This window comes from Temnothorax americanus, unplaced genomic scaffold, assembly GCF_048541705.1.
Source record: "Temnothorax americanus isolate GAGA-0224 unplaced genomic scaffold, ASM4854170v1 Scaffold25, whole genome shotgun sequence".
NCBI classification, from domain to species: domain Eukaryota; kingdom Metazoa; phylum Arthropoda; class Insecta; order Hymenoptera; family Formicidae; genus Temnothorax; species Temnothorax americanus.
This window is the reverse complement of record NW_027509391.1, coordinates 865,894-882,152: the sequence shown is the minus strand read 5'-3', so window position 1 is coordinate 882,152 and position 16,259 is coordinate 865,894. Positions and strand designations below refer to the sequence as shown.

The following is a 16,259-nucleotide window of genomic DNA, read 5'->3' as shown; positions in this document are numbered from 1 at the left end:
TACACGGATTGGCCTTTCTGTGACCGAGCCTCGGGCGCTTTCATCAAACTGCAGGTGTCTCTACCCACGGCTCGATCCTTTTTCCAGTCCTCAAGAGATAGGGATACACTCGTGTCTCGCTTGCGACATTGTTATTCGTTTGGATTCATCAACGAATGGTTTCTATACGGGGTCTCTGCTGTCTCTGCTGTCGTCTGGACAGTTTATTTTTTACGTGGTTTGATGTTTTCCTGATGCTACTTATTGTTAGTTTTCGTAGCATTTCGTATTTTTTTTCAAATCCGAAAGTATTTTTGTCGCTCGAATTTCCGAGTGTACGCGATACACATAGAATTACATTTTATGTGAAATTAAATAAAGCATTAAGTAAAGCATATATGAAATCAGTCGAGGTAACGATGTGCTCGTTTTTAATTAAATTTAAAACATAATTTGTTCTAAAAATCCTTTCTACTAATTTTGTTTACCTGTTATTCATATGCGCTATTAATTTGTGCACGTAAATATCAGCTTGATTTTCAATAATTTATTGAAAGCACACTGCATATTTTTATCCATGACTGCGCAATTAACACAACGCACTCGAGATTAATCAACACGGGTGTCAATCAACTCGGGAATCGACGTCATCACGCGTCTCCGATTGCTGGTGCGGTAACCACGCGTTGCCAAAGGGCACGCAAAAAATGCGCAGCGTGTTGCCGGTAAAAATTAATCCAATCGTGCGGACGCCGCGACGCGACGCCGCATAGTTTTCGATCGCGGGCCACATTCATTCGTCGAATGTCGCTTCGGAATCCGTTTGTCGCGGACAAGTCAATTCGATCCCAATTAAGGGGTAATTGAGGGCCTGGCACGAGCGACGTTTCATAATTAGAGGGCTACGAGCCTTTCCCTCGTTGCTTTGTCGGAAGCGCGTCCGTCGTGACGTCCCACAACCGACGTAAGTCTTGTTAAAAGGAATTAAACTTACTAAACGTACCCGTCAACTGCAACGATCGCTGATAATTAATGCACGAAACATATTGCATCAGACGATACTCTTAGATGAATATCGCCGAGAATCGATATAACCGCGATAGTAGCTGATGGCTTTAATCTACCGTGTAAGGTGTAAGATGACACGAACTTGCTGTTGAAGATGCCGGCGCACAATCCGCTTGACGAGATCACGCGGTTGCATTCTAAAAGATGCGTATGTTATATCTATATACGCTTATTTCATATAACCCGCGGTATTCATAGTCAGATCTTATATGTATAAGTCTTAAGCCCATCTTTAGATACTTCGTAGGCAATAAAAAAGTCGTACCGCATAAACTTAAGACGATCTTAAATATAAGGTCTGACTATGAATATACCGACTATAGATTGTATTACAGCTAAAAACGTAAATTTTTCACTGTTGTTTCACGATGCTCGTTATTATTGGTTGCAATAAAGATGGAAAATAAAGTGATATATATACGGTCCAAAATTTCATAAACGGCTGTAAAGGCATAATGGCGATATTCACATCCGGGATATCAGGGTATCCAACCTTAGACTATATGTCTTCATCAAAAGTTTGACGACCTGCCACGTTTCTGCGGAGATTTCGAATCTTCATTTTCTTCTTCTTCTACATCTAAAGAGCGAGACGATGTCGGTCGTTCTTTCTTCGAGCTATCGATCATTGAAAATGTTACAGAGTTTAATAATAAGATCTGTGCATATATCATTTTCTTTCTTTTGCCTCCAAAGAGCAAAGCAATATTAACTCTCCTAGCTTCGAGCTATCGATACGCTGAGAGAGCGTATATAGTTTAATAATACAGCCCTTACAGTAGGATAAGATCTGATACCATTCTCTCTTCTACATATACGATACTGGCCATCCTCGTTTTAACACGTTGAGAACGTGTCGCGCAGTCTATCACATCGTGGTCCTCCTACAACCAAAGGTACATGATCGCAGCCGTCGTTCGGGTTTCCCGACATTATGCAGTCACGATTACAGCGTGAAATCACGCCGACAGAAGAGAGAGGTATTATATGCGTGAAGCGTGACGCTATCTCATATGATCTCCGCGCAAGATTCCGAGGGACTTCGCGGAGCCACTGGGAGGATCCTTTCAGCTTCCGTAACGCAAACCTTATCCGGCAACGTGTAGAGGGATGATGGGATGAGAACGGTGTTCGCGAAACTCCCTTTGAACTTCCGCGGCAGACCTCCGCGCGCGCGCGCGCGCGCGCGCGCACAGCGAATAAGTTGAAATGTAAGCGCGTGATGTACAGCTTGGGCTTTGTAACACGAAATCCCTCTCGGTCGAGACCCTCGACTCGACCTCTCGACCTAGCGCGAGCTACGTTCAAAGAAGTAATTTTCTCGTAGGTAGCTCTCAAGGAGCGCGATTCCTCGACTCGTCGTTTCGCCATCGGAGTCCATCGAATTTTAGTAATATCCGAACCGGTATGTGACGTTAATTGGAGGGACATATGCATAGATAGTAGTAGTTCGTTTAATTAAATTCCACTTGGAATTCCACGGCTCCATTATGTACGCGAACTACAATGCATATTCAGAAGTACATTTCCATAAGTATAGCGCTATTAAGAGCTATCGAAGCCCGTCAGAAGATGAGAGCGAGGTACTCTGGATTTCTTCGATGTTATATGTTTACGCCGTTCGAAACCTCTACGATAAATTTTATGACCGATATTTTGCGAGCGATCGCACTTGTTAGACCACGACAAACTTCTTATACTGGGTTTAATGAATCTAAGGTGTCTAAGGTCTAAAGTATACAGGTTGCAAGACATAAGAGACGCTTTGCTCAGCTCGCTTAAATTATCGTCGCGTACATAATATTAAATTCTAACAGCATATTCGTGGCGTAACCATGCAATACGAGAGCGCTTAACGGTAAGAACAGACGCGGAATTATTACGCTCCGGATCACCCGCCCGTTCTCTCTCTCTCTCTCTCTCTCTCTCTCTCTCTCTCTCTCTTCCCCTTTCCTCTCTTTCTCTCTCCATCTCCCTCTGTCTTTCTTCTGCGGGAATAGACCATCCACAAGAAATGCCATCCTCAAAGCGATTCATAGGTCCCTTTAAACAGCGCACGTTTTAGATGAGACGCTTCGCGCGATCCTTTAATATGCATTCTGCATCCGGTGCTTTCGCACAAGTGCGACGTAAGAATTTGTTTGCATAAGGTGACAGATTTGCTTTCCCGTATATTGCTGTTTAATTCCCGCTATACGTACAAAGATCGCCAGGAGCGAGGAACGTTTTGCGCGCATCCAATTCCCTTTTAAAGTTTCAAATCTGAATATTACGCAAATATCGAGATGAGCAAAAATTTTCACCAACCCGCTTATGTTGTGACACATTAAGTGCTTAAATAATACGCGTTACGTTAATATGTCGTGAATAATAATTATGAATAATAATTTTGAGGATTATGTAATGAGAGTATGAACTTTTGTGCTCTGATCTTCGCTGAGCTCTCACGAAACTTCCCTTGCCAGACTAAGAAAGTAAACGAAATTATCGCAGTTGTAACACATTTTCTTGACATATTGTTTATCTATATAGATACACACACACACACATACATACACACACACACACACACACACACACACATATATATATATATACAGATCAAGAGAGAACATATATTAGATAATGTTTTCAACAAAGTTTCTATCGCGTGGCAGCTTTCCAATAACGCATTTCCTTCGACGAACCAGGCGAAATACAATTGCGCTCTGTAAACACGATGGATAAAAAATTCCTTCCGCTGTTTGTGATTTCCGATCTCGTACAGCACACGCATTTCGTTGTCAATAAACGGTGGTGCACGTTCAACGATTTCTGCGTTAAATAATAAAACTGATCCATGCGCGATATATACGCTGCTGTTATAAAATAGAAAATACCTATCACATTCTCTGATATTCTCTCAATAATTTCATATTAGAATTTTATATATTATTTGATCCCGCAAAAGAAAAGTTCTACTCAATCAAAAGACTGACGTTGCTGTTTTTACCCACGTTTGCAAACAGGTTTATAATGCTCTCCCGCATGATTTGCCACGGGTTTCAGCGGTCAATAAAGACGTTATCAAAATCTGAATTACTCCCCTCGAAAATTCAGGATCCCACGACTCATTAATGACGATATCGCGCATTCGAAGAGCCACGTAAAAGCGTGTGACGATGTGGACCGCGCTCTCACTTAATTAACCACTCAAATTTAATAACTCTAATCGCAGAACTGGCGCGCCCTTCATCTGCAATTTAAATAGCACTTCCTACTGTTGCAATTCAGTCGCACAAATATTTGTGCAACGGGACAGTGAAGAGTCAGCTGCGTGAAGAAAGAGACCTAGCCACCTTCCGGATAGCTTTCTATTTTCTCGCAGATTAATATGACAGCTCTGTCATTATCAATCTTTTTTCGCGATAAGTTCGTGAGTTTTCTCGTCGGATACATCTGGCCGAATAATTTTAATCCGCTAAATAATAAGTGAAAGAGAAAGATTAACGAAAGGTCTAATGAGGTTTTGGGACCTTCCATAACGAGTCGCCGTTTGTTTGTCGCAATGGCTGCTACGTGAGAGATGTATCATTCTCAAAATAAGCTCTTGGGACAATAGTGCCCTAAATAGAGTCGCTCAGTATTCCACTTTGGTACTCATATTTAACTTGCATGATAATAATATAGATGATAAATTCTAACTAAAAGAGAGAGTGCACTGAATCTCTAATGATATTAAGGCGAATATATATTCAAAATGTGACAAAGTAACATTCTTACAATATATTTTTTTATAGAAACATCTGACAAAGGGTTATAACAATAGTTCAGTGCAAATAACACTTCGATCATTTAACCGTAAAGTTGAATTAGGAATCTAACGCCCGCTTTCAACTTTTGAGACAATTTCCGCGCGTTTTCGTGAAGTGCAGATAGAAATCCGTTTGCGCGTGTTGTAGGTGCAAATTGCAGATACAACTGAATCCGTTTTCGCCGTCCACGAATTTCGCACTCGATCCCCGACCGCTTTTCATCGGGATAATTGAAATCGGTTGCGCGAGGAAAGTCAACGTCGCCAGGCAGATTCTGGGTAATTTGCGGGAATCCCGCGAGAACTAGACCTCAACTAAAGGGGGATAAATCGGCCGGGTCGGAAGGAGAGGAAAGGGGGAGACGGGCGTTGAAATCGGTAGAGCGTAACGAATCCAGGGGATTCATCTCGAACACGACAAACGGGACAACCCCTCTCGATTTAGGTGATCACTCAAACCGGTATCGTCCGTGAGACGCGAAGACAGAAGTGCGGCGAAACGTTCGCCGGGGTGTACTTGTTGCTGGCGATTAAAAAAAAGTACGACATTAATTTCCATTTTTTTGCGCTAACAGAGGTATAAAATAAAATATATAATGTAATAAAACTAGAAATAAAAATATAAAAACATAAAATTAAATAAGACAATCTTTATACGTTGTAAAAAGACATTACGTGTATCGGAATTATTTTTTAAAGTTAAAGAAGCGTGTAAAGTGTAAAGAAACAATTGAAATGCCTCGAATGACGAAGAGTATTATGGTTCAATAACGTATTAAGTTATTTTCATAAAGAACACAATTCACGCGCAAGGAAGGAATTCAAATTAGTAGCAGTCAAAGAGTTTAATTCCCATCTGCGCGAGTCGCTGCCGCTCAGCATTATGCAAGAAAACGCTAATTAAATATCAGACTCCGGCGTAAATAAAGTTACGTTATATCTGACGGTCGCAAAATTCGCTCAAATAAAACCCAGTCGCGTGGTTTGCCCGTATCTTACCCGTTGCATTGCACACAAATTTTGCCCGGACGGTATTTGAGTCCCATCGAAAAATAAGACGCGTGATATATATTAACGCGACATTGGAATAACGAGTCAGCTGCGAGAAAGCAGATTCCGTGTGCGAAGAGGAATAATAGACATCTGCGAAAAAGAAAAAGAACTATTCCGGTCCGTTTATCGTGAAAGAACTTTTCTTACTTTGTATCTATATAAGTTGCGAGTGTCGCATTTTTCATGTGAGTGTCGCACGAAAAGCGACACACACACACACACTCGCGTTTACTCTTTACATTTTTCTACGGCGCGTGCCGCCCGTGACAGGAGCATATTTAATGAAGATCCACACGTCGAAAGAACGTGCGTTTTTGTGTCTACAATGAACGATAAAAGTCTCACAATTCAAATAATACATTTATACAAGATGTCATTGGTTCGTGGCGTAAAGCTCTATAAATATATATCTTTCGAGTGTTTTTATTTAATGCAAATAAAAAATATTTAAGAAAGAAGAAGACAGCAGATTCGCGTTTGCGTGGAAAATTAAAATATTGTAAAATGTAAGATAACATCTTTTGTGTGTCCTTTTAATTACTTTGATAGTTACCTACTTGATACTAAATTTATTCGATAGCTTTATTTCATCCGATATTAATGGTATAGAAAAAACGTCATTGTAACGCGGTGCAGTCGCCTGCACGGATTTGCGGTCGTTGATCGTCGATTATCAACAACAAGTTAACTCGTTATCGGTGGCTGGTAAAATGCTAATTAGGACATGACGAGCGATGGGAAAACATACCGAAACCCTCATCATCGTCGAGTCGTTGAAGGTGTAGATCGAGGACGCAACGAAAATCAGGCAAGGAGGTCTCGTTCGCTTCTAGAGACGAAAAGAGAGAAGCAACAGGACGAAGGGGGAGAGAAGTGAGACGCGGCGGGATGGAATCGTTGATTTATGCGCTCGATATAAGAAGACGCGGAACGGAAAGAGATCCGGCCGCCAAAGTCCGCGTCATCTATCTTCGTTGTTCGCAATGTGGCGCGGCCGCTCCGTGCGAGGTGCGGGATGGTGCCCGAACTTCCGCCGCGCACGGGCTGAAGAATTTCCCGTGGGATATTGCGTAATTTAACGGGTGAAAGGGTGCCCCCCTGCCCCTTCGTCCTACCTGCCTGCCACCGACACCGAGCATCCGAGCGACGCGCCGCGTCACTTCGACGCTCCGCATTCTCGGTGCGTCGCGACGCGACGCGACGCGAGAGTTCCCGGGGTATTTTCGAAATGTCACCTTCCCCGTCGGTGCCGTCAACAGCAGACCGGGACAGACCGGGGACTTCCGGTGCGCGACGAGAGCATTCTCCGGAATGGGTGAATCCGGATCCGCGTGACATCGGACACGAGACGCTTTTAATAAACTGAGTCTTCGCTAAAATATAATTCTATGGAGCTTCCGCGGAACTTTCCGCGAAACCGAAGCTTTGTTGTGCAATTTTAATATAGTGGATGATTCCCGATGTAATTAGATTATTATATTATTATTTAAGTGTTTGCGAAGGGAAAATAAGCCGGCCGTGCAAGTTCGTCGTTCTCTAGCTACGACGCAGCGATACACTCTGCAGAGGCCGGCACGCAGCGTTCCCTTAAAATTCCTGGCACATTTTTTCATTTTTTTTTTTCGTAGCTCCGACTTATCGGCGCGCGCACGGGAACAGTGTTTGCAATCCCAAATACGAATTTTGTATTCGCAAGCTGTTTAAGCGTACCGCCGCGCTTGGCGGAGGAACGAATTTAATTAAAAGCCCAGCACGCGCGGGCTTCAGTCCCTAGCAAATGCGCATCTCGAGGGTTAAAAGGCTCTTACTTCATTAATGATGAAGCCTCCTCCTTACGACGGGAGTCGTCATTTAGCCGTCTGAAAGCGTAGAACCAGTTTGTCATTCTGTTTTCTCATTTTACCACGGCTCCGGCCGACGATGTTTTTACGAAATGCGGCCGACTCTTCGGGGGTCGCGCGGAATTCTATGCAAATAACGGCGCCGGACTCGCGACTGCAATATTCCACGGTGCAAAATACTCCCCGGTGTCACAATTTACGAATGTAAAACGCTACGGTGTAACAAAGGTTTTGCTGTAATAAAGGTGAGAGGTACACGTCTGTTTCGCCGCCATTATATCGATAATTCGGTTAGTTTTTATTGTCATCAAGCACGACTGTCACGTATGTAACAGTAAACAATACGGAAGAATACGAATTATGCTACAACAGAGAAGACGGAAAATAAAAATCGCGCATATAAATTTTAATTTGCATAATTATTTCCCTCCAACAGTTTGTAAACTAACTTGAAGTTATTGGTACCTCGGTATGTCAGGCGACAGGAAATTGTCTCTAGATAAGTCAAAGAGTATCTATCGCTAAAATTAAGATTGGAGAAGGTCGTTATACCATCGTTCCATAATTTTTATTAATGAAAATTAATGAAAATTATCCTCATTATCGAGGGTCTGCGCTGTAAGACTTATAGTTCATAAATCAGACACTGTTCCCGTCGTTACGCTGAAATTACTTACTATCCCCCAGCCGCATATGTCTTCCATGTAAAAACCAACCCTCGATCACCATCAACTTTAATTTCCATCAACCGGCCAGACTCCTTCAAAGGCCCGGGTCAAAGGACGACGTTCGTCGTCGTGCAATTAACGGCGCGCAACTAACGGCTCTCCTTAATCCCGGAGCTCCGTGCGCAAGGAGAGTGGACCTTCATTCGTCTTTAAATCAGTTCCAGGGCGTTCGCGGAAGCGTGCGAATGACAGGCTCGGTAGTTCGCCGAGCAAGCACAACTTTTTAGCCACCGCCATCGCCACTACTTCCATCGTCGTCGTCGTCGACCCGCCCCGCTTCGCTTCGTCGTCGATGACGACGACAACGACGACGACCCAGCTATCGACGATCTTCCCGCCGATTCGCTAATTTCCGTTCCGCTATTTTTCTCTCTTTTACACTCTTGCGTACGTTCTCTTTCCCTCGACTATATTTTTACGTTTCATTTTCCAAGGACGCGCGACTAGGAATGAGGTTGGAAAATTTCCTTCGGCTGTCTCTCTTTCTCTCTCGCTGGCCGACTATGAAAGCAGGAAACCATCTCTTCTTGCTGATGCTCGCGATGGCTTTTAGCTTTCAAGTCGGCCACCGGACTTCGGTTCTCGGGCTCACAGATTCTCGGACAAGAGAAAGGGGAGGGGAAGAGAAGGCGGGAGAGCCAAGCAGGCGAGACTTCTCTCTGATGTAACCGAGGGTTCGGGGGAAACACGGCGATGTCAAGACCATAACCTAGGACAGGGTACGAGCACAGCACCTGCACCTTACCCCAGCCATCAGCGGCGACAAGTGAGCGCCAAATTGCTCTCGTTACTTTGTATTCGGCGCGCCATGAATAACGACCCCCGTCATCTCCGCTCCCGCCGACTTTTGCAACGTGCTTCAACTTTACGACGCGCGACGTGGCTTTGATCCCGTGGAGTCGAAGTTGCGCACAACGGGGAGCTAGCTGTGCTTTATACCAAAAGACACCGTCAGTCTTTTGCGTGCCGTGATCCTTTCGATCGGTTGCTATGTGAAAGGAATCGCTGACGATACCTTCCATCGCCTCCGATTTCGCCTAGGATCATTATAATTGAATCGCGTTACGAGCGCGATCATATTAATTCCAATGAATTGTATCAGGCTATTGCGCAATACCCATCTGTTCGATTTCCTGTGTAATTCGAACTATATTCTTCCCCAGAAATTTAGCTCGTTCAACCACGTCGGGGGAGATATTCAATGATAAAATCTGAAATTGCGAATGATAGTTCACCACAAATCAATTTCGTATCTGTTATGGAGTTTGCGGTCGCAAACTATATCCAAATATCTTGAATGCGCCCGCAATATTAATCCAACTGTAATTTAAGTGAAGTCATTATTGCGGTGCTCCTAGCACACACGATCTATGAGAGGTGGAACGCGCGCGTGCTTTGATAATGCATCTATCTCCAGAGGCAACAGTTGGAACTTCACGTCCGTTTAATCTCGCTATCATACGGAGATTACTACTCGTGCGACTGGTCCACTACTCGATTGCGGGTTACGTCGTTCGATGCGTTTCGTTCGACGGAATTAGATTTATCGTTCCGCGCGTTATGCATTCGTATGCATTTGTCGCACAAAGGGTCACGCGGGACACGCGCGTGTGCTTGCATTTTGAAACAACTGATATTACGGAGAGTAACGTAACAGCGACTGGTATACACGTAATTACTTGACCGGTAATTTTAATGACGCATTTTCAGTTTTCGCCTCGATATTCGATTTTCGTCCCAATTTTTGCAAAATAAATCCGTAGCTACGAACGCGTGTTAAACGAAATGTAAAAATTCACAAACCAGTGCATCTCAAAGCGACACAAGCGCGCGATTTAATATCGTCAGAAAATTTATAAGATATTATAACGTTTTACAACCGTCAAGAGATGTCTTAAAATTTCCAAGACTTCTTCTGAAATTATCAGAAAGACATCTGTATAATATTTATAAGATATCTTACGTCCCGATTTATGACGTATTTGAAACATTGTTTTAAAATGTTTTAAATGTCTTTCACGCGTATCTAAAAAGTCATCCATTTCTTTGTCAAATTTCATTTCCGTAAATTGTCATAACCCGCGCGAATACACAACAAACTCCGATATCAATAGAACATCCAATATAGCAATCGTTTATCGAGCTATCGCTCGGATTTCAGAACGGTGAAACTAATGATACTGAAATCCACGTCCGATTGGTATGCATGGAGAAGTTAAATCGGGTATCGCAGTATTACCCTGTTTCTTCTCCTCTCCATCGCCCCCTCCGTCTGTTGCGTTTATTTCATCTTACGACAATCGATTCGATGCCGATTCATCACACATAGCATTGGTCGATTGCTCAAGTGGATCGCCCGGTTATCCGTGCGTTACCGAAATACCGCAATCGAGCTGGCGCAGATAATGCATTTAACATCCTCGCGATATCCCTCCCTGAATTTGAACCGCGGGAAATCCATCCGGCGTTTCTCTCTGTCGGAGAGAAACGTATGTTACGAACGTGGGAAACGTACGCGTGAATAAACGTGAGCGATTTCATCCCGCTCGGTCTGCGCCGCTCAGTGTCGCAATCGAGAACACGACGAGGATAAATATTTATCGATCTAAAGGCCATGGAAGACTGCGGAGTACTCCCGGAGACTACGGAGATCGCGAAGAGTAATGCAACGGAATGACGGAAACGTCGGGGGACTCGTGAAGACGAAATTGCGACTTCCGAAATCATTGCTGTGGCGCAATCGCGCTGATAAATCCCGTGGCTGCGTGTTCTCGCACGGACGAAATTCTAACGTCGAGAAGATCTTAACGGCGTACTTTCGACGCACCGTAGGACAGTCGCTTCCCGCCGGGAAGCAACCGCGCCCGACGTTAACTCTCTTCCTGCAGAACAGAGTCGATGTCGACGGGAACCTTCCGTGCGAGGGAGTCTCCAGAGTCTCGTGAAGATACGATTTCAGCAAAATCCCGTCGAAAAGTTCAGAAATCGCGAACGGTGGCAGCGTGTCTAGCATGTTTACGTACGGAGGATTCGTCAGCATGGTCCTGCCAGCAGTACCAGCGCACACCCGAAACTTTCATTCCGTCGTAGGCACGTGTTCTAGCATCACCGACGGACGTCCGGGGCCTGGGGACGTCTCGCCTGCTTCATCTCGGCAAAGTTTCGCTCGATTCGCGTCCCCCGCGGGAACGACGATACCGTCAGATCTTGGTCGCTTCATAATTCACGTGCCATCGAGTCAAACAGAAATCTGCCTCTCATTTCCGTGCAAGCTCTTTTTATTCGTTCATATTCGCAGCAATTTCACGCAAATTGATATAGCGGAGGATAGCGTGAATGGTATTTTTATTTATGTACGGTATGTGCCACTTATTTGATGCATAATGTGTTCCAGCTCTATCCTATGTATATATACGGCATATATATGTATATATACTAGCATGCCTCGCCGGGTTTCACCCCGGAGAACATGTGTATTAAGACACGCAAATAGTCTGTTTTTCTTTCCCTCTTTCCCCCCTCCCCCTCCCCCTTTATTATTTCCCGAAAAATTGAAAAAATTAAAAAAAAATGGTTTTTAAAAGATCGGTAACGAAAAATTATATACTTTATGGCACTCCCCGGGAAATTCAACCCCTACTTTATGTACAATTCTTTGAGATTCGGTCATTCCGAACCGATTTCCAAAAAGATCGGTAACAAAAACTGTACACATCATGGCACTCCCCGTAAAATTCTACCACTACTTCTTTAAGATTCGGTCAATAAATTCCCGAAAAATTGAAAAAATTTCCGCACCGGCTTCCAAAAAGATCGGTAACGAAAAATTATACACTTTATAGCACTCCCCGAAAAATACTGCCTCCGCTTGATCTATAATTCTTTGAGATTCGGCCAATTATTTCCTAAAAAATTGAAAAAATTAAAAAAACCGGTTTCCAGAAGATCGGTAACAAAAAACTATACACCCTATAGCACTCCCCGGAAAATTCTACCCCTATTTCATATACGTTTGGTAAAAATTCGATACATTGGTTTCCGAGATCATAGCGGACAAAAAAAAATGCAAACCCTGTTGCTTTATAATAATAGTATAGATATATATATATAGTATAGATATATATTTTTATAGTATAATATATGCCATTAAAGTGTTAATAATGAGAATATTAACAAAAATTATATCATTGCATGATTGTATTATGCGAAATTAGTAGAGAAAATGAAATAACACGCGAAATGCAAAGCGCGTTGGGCCGACAAGCCAATCTCTTTGATGGATTATTTCATTATCATGTAACACCGCGTTCGCTACTTGTTTTTTTTTCTCTGATATCGATAGCTGGCGTTTATATCGTCCGTGCCCGAGAATAAGCAGGCTCGCAAATTGCCGAACAAACGGTGCACGAATGCGAGAGTAAAAAGCGAGCGGGAGAAAAACGATGCGGGAAAGAACAAACACTCGTGGCGCGGAGGCTGGGAAAACCGGCTGTAAAAGCGGAGGGAAATAGAGGCGGCGAGAGATCCATCGCGGCCATGCGAGAGCGTTCTGTCGCTCGCGCTAGACGTCGAAAACTGCCAACACATATATAGAGCGACTGCGACGACTACGACACCACTACGACGACGACGACGACGACGAGCCGCCGCAGTTTGTTTTGAAACTCAACATGGACCGACAGATGGAGAGCATTCTATATAGAGGCCAATAGAGCTGGAGCGAGCCGTTCAGTCGATTCGGCCGGGCAATGATACGTAAAGGGTCCCGACGAGTTAACGCGGCCGAGAACCGTCCCGGCGGGCATCGGGGAGAAAAGAAACGAAAGAAATTGATGGAGAGCGATAAATGAGACGGAACGGAGAGGCTATAAAAACGAGAGAGAGAAAGAGAGAAAGAGAGAAAAAGAGAGAGAGAGAGAGAGAAAGAGAGAAAGAGAGAAAAAGAGAGAGAGAGAGAGAGAGAGCCGGAAATACGTATGCACTACTCTCAGTACGTATATGTATGTGTGCAAGTATGGGTGTAAAATAGAGAACGCAGAGACAGTCATTGTGTAAGCACGAAGACGGTGCACAGCAGCGTAATGCACTTAACGTTATCTACTCCCCTCTACGGTCCGCAACTACTCGACGACTGTCACTCCATTTCACCGTATCCACACGTTGGCGCTTCCTCGCAGCCCCGCACAGGCTCACCCTCGCCCAACCCCTCGGCGCCCATCGAGCAGTACGGATGGGCGCAACCCCTCTCCTCCATACGCAATATCCATTCCCCACTCGAATCCATTCGCGGCGGACGGTTATATAAATGGCGGGCGCTGGCCCGTTACGTGCCAGACGTGTGTCAATGCGTGCTGCAGCTGCAGCTGTAACTGAAAATGCGAGTGCAGTTTTATACGGACGCGCGAATACCGCTCATTTATTGTCGCGATTATGGCGCGGGGTTTACCGCTCTACCGGTGATATCGGCCCGCGATTGGGCCGATGCAAATTATGGCAATCCGTTCGGAGGATTGTCGATACGTTTGTTTACCAGGAGAAAATGCACTGTTATTTGCGCTTGCTTAAAAATACCGCTGCATAGCCATACCGCCCAATCCCTCGCCTGACTATCTTTTATATCGACTAATGGATTCGCAAAGCGCTGGACCGCTTAGAATCTCATTTCGATAGCGATAATCGATGCAGTGTTATCGATGCAATGTTATCGAATAATGTTATTCTAATGTTATCTCGTAAACTCTCCCTCGTCGTCGTCTTCTTGCCAATAATGTCTTACACAACAAATTTTACATTTATTAGTATGAATGTATACCTCAAAATGACAATATTAAAATGGTAACACCTCGGGTAACACTATAACTTGCAAACGTATAAAACAATAGAGACAAGTGATAGAGACAATAGAGACATAATAAGTTATAAGCATATTAAATAAGTGACAAGTAATATAACAAATTTCTCTGATAATAGAGCAGAGATGTCGTAATAGATTAATATCTGGATCAATCTGAAGTACACGGCCGAGAGTAGCAACTTTCAAGTTGCGCCTCGATCGACCCTAATTTTATTAATTACCGTGGATCTATTCTGCCTCAGTTGCAACGGACATTAACCCTCCGATGCCCTATTAAATTTGCACCTTATCTAAAGTTCTACATAATAAACTTTAAAGTGTCGGCTAAATTTTCATATCGCTCGGACGATAATTTGCTAAGTGCAGAACAAAGTGAAGTAAAAATCTCAACTCTTTAAAATTATTTCTCGCGATATACGCAGAGAGAGTGTTACTTGCTTCGCCATTAAATCATTAGAATTCTGTACTAAATTTGGAACTAATTACAGAGTATTTCTGTTTAAAATTTCGTCTACTATGTAAATTGTGTATTATTTTACGAAGATCGAAAATCTGACGCCGAAAATAAAGCGTGCATTATATGGACTTAATTGCGAGTATGTGCATACATACATATTTATATGGATATGTATGTATAATCAGGAAATGGTCCGCGACGCGTACAGGGACATATTAATTCCATAGCGCGTCGGAGGGTCAACATCGAAAGTTCCACGCGGCCAAAGTTACGCGCAGCGCGGCCATTGTTACCGGCGAATTTAATGCTCGCGTATATGCGGCGCACTTACGGCACGCCATAAACCAACCCGACCACCGCGTAATGCCTGGCTCAGGCCTTTAATACGCGATCGGGGAATAAAGGGGAGTTAGCATAACGCGTAGCGCTGGTGCAATGAAAGGTACGCCCGGCAATCAGCGTTTCGGACGGCCGGCGCGGGCTCACGTTTGGATGCAACTGCGGCCGCGTCCGGTGCCGCCGCGCCGGTTGCATCGCAATGGGCTCGCCGATTTACCGCGCGTGGTAGCGCAAATATTTCCTTTCCCCGCGGAATCGACCGCAGCGCGGAGCACGCGCCTTAAAAATGCACCGCGCCGGTGAGATTTGCGATTCGTAGGACTACCCCGTGGTGGGATGCTGGGATGTGTACAATAAAGGGTGGAGCGCGACGATGCACAAGAGTCACGTGTGGAATCCCGACGAGGGTAAACAAAAAAAACAGTGCCGAGATTCGCGAGTCCGATTCAACCCGCGGTTACGCTGTCGGACATGTCGTGTGGGCGAGTAATTAGGACGATCCCGTGATTGCGTTCGCCCTGACTCGCGTGGAAATCCCTCGGGCGAGAAGATCGCCATCAACGAACGTCGGAACGACAAACAACGCGATTCTGCATCGCGATGTCATTAAGTAACACGGAAATGCGTTTCAATGTAAGTCACGGTGACTGCTTCGTTATGAAACAGACTAGAGTGGAGTGGCCATGTTATAATCGAACAAATTGGAATCAGAAATAACGTAGACGAGCCGGCTACATTATAAACAAGCACATACCTAGCACAACGAAACGACGTTATTCATGGATAAAATAATATTTAAATAAATCGAAGGTCGACGTTATTTTCTTGCATCCGCGCGCAAGCTACATGCCGCGAGATAATTAAGGGAAATGTTACCTTGTCGGGGATTTTCATTGTACCCTCGGGATATTCTTCTTGGGATCTTCATTGTACTTTGATCCGACTAGGTGGATGAAGTAAGATAATGAAACTAAGCATTATTAACATTTTTGTAGCCCCCGAGGGATGCATCAATGTAGATATCCGACGCTTCGTTTCAACTCTTATATAAGGGTACAGAAGTTATGGTATACTTATATACATCGCGTGATAAGAGGGTCGCTTCAAAGGGTCGCAAACTTGCTTCCCTTTCTTTTGTTCGATCGTA

At 44.1% G+C, this 16,259-nt stretch overlaps 1 protein-coding gene across 6 annotated transcripts in view; it reads right to left on the bottom strand.

Annotated features, from left to right (window-relative positions):
* Window positions 1–16,259, bottom strand: part of LOC143898945 (uncharacterized) — a 198,786-nt gene that overhangs the window by 161,518 nt on the left and 21,009 nt on the right. Inside the window, exon 1 of one of the 6 annotated variants that reach the window (XM_077408765.1) lies at window positions 8,412–9,257. The exons of the other annotated variants lie outside the window; for them this stretch is intronic. Within the exon in view, the coding sequence (XP_077264891.1) occupies window positions 8,412–8,463 (52 nt within the window). The 5' untranslated portion in view covers window positions 8,464–9,257. Of the gene's footprint in view, window positions 1–8,411; window positions 9,258–16,259 lie in introns of those variants that run through there. 6 annotated transcript variants of the gene reach the window in all.